Genomic DNA, 4477 nt, shown 5'->3' with positions numbered 1-4477 from the left:
GGATTCAAGTGATTCTCCAGCCTCAGCCTCCCAAGTAGCTGGGATTACAGGCGTCTGCCACCTTGCCTGGCTAATTTTTGTATTTTTAGTAGAGATGGGGTTTCTCCATGTTCGTCAGGCTGGTCTCAAACTCCTGACCTCAGGTGATCCACCCGTCTTGGCCTCTCAAAGTGCTGGGATTACAGGCGTGAGCCACTGTGCCCGGCCTACAATTCTTAAACCTTTTCTTATCTGAAGAGTCTTAAAACAAAGAATTCTGAGTTCCCAAGGCCATTTACTTACCTGTATGTGTGTCCTGTGATTTCATTTCTGACCATGACACAATCCACTAGCCATTTGGCTAACAGTCCTGAGTTATCGTGACCAATCTGAACAGTGGTCAGCTTCCCCAAGTTCTGGCACTGTAGGGACAGGACCTCAGGTTATTTAGTACTCAATCCCATCCTGTTACATCTCAGCTTTACAGGTACTTTGGTTCCGTCTAATTTAACAACTGCATAGACAAACCCTGAATAATGTATTCAGCTATGCACTAGAGAAATATATTCACATGTATTCCTTGCTCTCAGGGAGCTCCCACATAATGAGATAGGAGACATATGGACATTAACTACCAAATGAGGGGGACTGCACACAGTGCTAGATTAGAGATATAAAAAGTGCTAGAACGCTGGGGAAGGAACAGTTACTTCTACTTGGGGAACCCACAAACAACATTGACACGGTGACTTGTGCCTTGAAGGATGAGAAGAATTTCAAAAAACAGGGAAAAGATGCTATTTAGATTTAGTTACAGAGAGGTCAAGAAAACAATTATAGATTTTAAAAACCACTGACACTGATATTCTTTTTTTTTTTTTTTTTTTGAGACAGTCTTGCTCTGTTGCCCAGGCTGGAGTGCAGTGGCCGGATCTCAGCTCACTGCAAGCTCCGCCTCCCGGGTTTACGCCATTCTCCTGCCTCAGCCTCCCGAGTAGCTGAGACTACAGGCGCCCGCCACCTCGCCTGGCTAGTTTTTTGTATTTTTTTAGTAGAGACGGGGTTTCACCAGGTTAGCCAGGATGGTCTCGATCTCCTGACCTCGTGATCCGCCCGTCTCGGCCTCCCAAAGTGCTGGGATTACAGGCTTGAGCCACCGCGCCCGGCCCCGGCTAGTTTCTTTTTGTATTTTTTAGTAGAGACAGGGTTTCACCGTGTTAGCCAGGATGGTCTCAATCTCCTGACCTCGTGATCTGCCCGTCTCGGACTCCCAAAGTGCTGGGATTACAGGCTTGAGCCACTGCACCCAGCCGATATTCTTTCTTTAAAAAAAAATTTTTTTTGGGGGTACACAGTAGGTATATATATTTATAGGGTACATGAGATGTTGACATTTTTCTGTTCCAATAAGATACTCAGGCAGAACTGACCTCAGACCTCATATACTAGAAGTCTTTGAAGCTATTTTTTAAAAGGCATAGCTATCAGTAAGTTATCTTCACTGGCCCTTTGTGGACAAGTACAAAATAAAGCAATCATAATAGGAATAGTAAAAATGAATACTAATTAAATTCTGACTTCTAAAATCTGATAATGAAAAGATCACTGACCCCAACTATGTGCTGGATGAGAACATCAGAATTGTAAGTTCTTTTTTTGGTTAATTTTAAATTTTAATTTTTATGGGTACCTAGTAGATGTGTATATTTATGGATTAATTGAGATATTTTGATATAGGCATGCAATGCCTAATAACTGTATCAGGGTAAATGGGGTATCCATCACCTCAAACATTTATCATTTGTGTGACAATCCAATTATACTCTTTTAGTTATTTTAAAATGTACAGTTAAATTATTTTTGACTATAGTCACCCTGTTGTGCTAGTGAATACTAGGTCTTATTCACTCTATTTTTTTGTATCCATTAGAGCTATGAGTTTTTTTCTTTTTTTTTTTGAGACGGAGTTTCACTCTCATTGCCCAGGCTGGAGTGCAATGGTGCAATCTCAGCTCACTGCAACCTTCGCCTCCCGGGTTCAAGCGATTCTCCTGCCTCAGCCTCCTGAGTAGCTGGGATTGCAAGCATGTGCCACCATGCCCGGCTAATTTTTGTGTTTTTAGTAGAGATGGGGTTTCTACATGTTGGTCAGGCTGGCCTTGAACTCCTGACCTCAGGTGATCTGCCCTCCTTGGCCTCCCAAAATGCTGGGATTACAAGCGTGAGTCACTGCGCCTGGCCAGAGCTACGAGTTCTTAAAGCACTTTATTCTTTGTAGCTCAGTGAGAAGGTATCACCATACTCTAGCTTAGGGATGATGGCATCTTGAATTAGTTGTACAGCAGAGATGGAAAGAAGTAGGTAGACATGAGAGAGACAGCTTAGAAATGGCGATGGGGTTTTTAACGTAGTTCCATTATTGGTAGATGAAGAAAAGCCAAGGGTTTTAATATTTTATATACAGGTGGCTTTGAGTCTACTACATGGATAAGGCCAAACTGGGCTCCTGGGGCAGGGGGGTGGTATCATGACTCTAAGTGGAAACTGCTATTTCAAGACCCCAAGGAACATGAGAATGGGACATTCAGTTAGTACCATTTCCTTCCTCAAACACAACAGTTATTTGTCCTCTTCCTCCACCAAGATCAACCTGTGTACAGGCTTAACCACATGGAACTATCTCACCAAGTAAGACCTGAAAATTGACTACAATATTAAAAGGTTGTTTGTTTTGCTTTTTGAGACAGTCTCACTCTGTCATCCAGGCAGGAGCGCAGCGACACAATCTTGGCTCACTACAACCTCTGTCTCCTGGGCTCAAGTGACCTCAGCCTTGCAAGTACCCGGACTACAGGTGCATGCCACCATGCCCAGCTAATTTTTGTATTTTCTGTAGAGATGGGGTCTCACTATGTTGCCCAGGCTGGTTGTCTCAAACTCCTGGGCTCAAGCAATCTGCTTGCCTTGGTCTCCCAAAGTGTTGAGATTATAGGCATGACTCACTGCGCCTGGCCAAAAGGCATTTTTATAGAATCACTCTATAAATGTCACCATGTGGTCTAAAATCTGTAAGCAGACGCTTGAACCCAAGAGGTGGGGGTTGCAATGAGTGGAGATCACACCACTGCACTCCAGCCTGGGCGAAAGAGCAAGACTCTGTCTCAAAAAAATAAAAATAAATAAAAAATAAAATAAAATCCATAAGCGTGAATATCAGCTCTCCTGTCCTTTTGCCAAAGGATGACCAGGTTGGGGCAGAAAGCATTTTACAGCAGGGAAGAGAACCACTGTGGGGAAAACATTTATTTGAATATTTCCTGCTTGCTAGGATCTGTGCTAGGCCCTGAAAATAATGGGAGAAGACTTGGAAAGCCTCAAAGCACACCACAAGTGAAAAATAGAGCTTAACAATGAAAATGGAAAACAAAAACAAATTAGTATAAGCTGCTTAAGACAACTTTTGACATATAATCACAAAAATGATCCTGCACGCTTTGAATGTTCCTCTGTTTTGTTTGATTCAAGGAAAAATGAAAAAGCCAGACAGAATACATCTGTAAAACTACACGTGATACATTCTGCTAGGAAAGGTGTTAGCTGAACCTACCTCAAAGGTCATTTCGAGGAGGTTTTTGGGAATCTGCATCACTCCTGTGTCTCCTAGCTCTCCTGATACACAGATCCAAGGGTTTGATGTGATTATTGCATTGCTCAGCTTTTTGATTGGGATGATCACTGACCTATATGGAATCACTGAAAGAAAAACGCAGAAACTAATAAAAAAGTGGGAATAAAATTCTCCTTGTAACAATATATTAAGAACTCTATTGGTTTTCATTGATAATTTGCTTTTTATGATCTATCAAGATGTACTTACATGAAAAGTTGATATCAAAACCTTTCAGTCTAGAAAGATGAGATCTAGTTTGCAAACCAGAAGTTTCAATACTTGCAGCAGTGGTTTTCACAGCATGTATATCATCATGTATGTATGATGCATATACCACCATTAAGTGTATGAACAACCTCAAGCATTAGTACCAGAATACCTAAAGATATGAACATTGACTGTGTATATTGCGTTTTTCATTGCTTAAATTTTCTTAAAAATTAATTCTGTACCACAATTGAATAGAAATGAACATGATTACTGATATGGTTTTATATAAAAAGAGGGGTGGATGACTTCTTGGACAGTACTGTTTCTTGGGCAATGCTTTAAACCACTGCATTTCAGAACTTTCCCGTCCCAAGTTTATAGAACAATATGCAAAAACCACAAATAATAAACAATGGCACCTCCACTCTGGACATACCGTGAAGTCTATAAACCACAACTTGGAAAGCTATTAAGGTGACTCAGGTGCAAGAGAAGCCTGGGGAGGCTCTTCCACAGACACACCACTAGATGTCACTGCCCTATTACTGTCCTTTGCTCAAATGTGGAAGCACAAGAGGTCAGACGTTACGCATGTCCTCCCTTCTTTTTTTTTTTTTT

At 41.5% G+C, this 4477-nt stretch overlaps 1 protein-coding gene across 1 annotated transcript in view; it reads right to left on the bottom strand.

The window, feature by feature from the left end:
* DENND5B (DENN/MADD domain containing 5B) overlaps positions 1-4477 on the bottom strand; it is a 119077-nt gene that overhangs the window by 12583 nt on the left and 102017 nt on the right. The window contains exons 16-17 of the mRNA XM_011934143.1: positions 3587-3732; positions 283-401 (exon numbers count right to left, since the gene is read on the bottom strand). Of these exons, the coding sequence (XP_011789533.1) occupies positions 283-401; positions 3587-3732 (265 nt within the window). The remainder of the gene's footprint in view (positions 1-282; positions 402-3586; positions 3733-4477) is intronic.

The sequence above is a fragment of the Colobus angolensis genome, unplaced genomic scaffold (assembly GCF_000951035.1).
Source record: "Colobus angolensis palliatus isolate OR3802 unplaced genomic scaffold, Cang.pa_1.0 Scaffold131, whole genome shotgun sequence".
Classification (NCBI taxonomy): Eukaryota; Metazoa; Chordata; class Mammalia; order Primates; family Cercopithecidae; genus Colobus; species Colobus angolensis.
The sequence above is the reverse complement of the archived record's forward strand: the minus strand, read 5'-3'. Positions and strand labels throughout refer to the sequence as shown.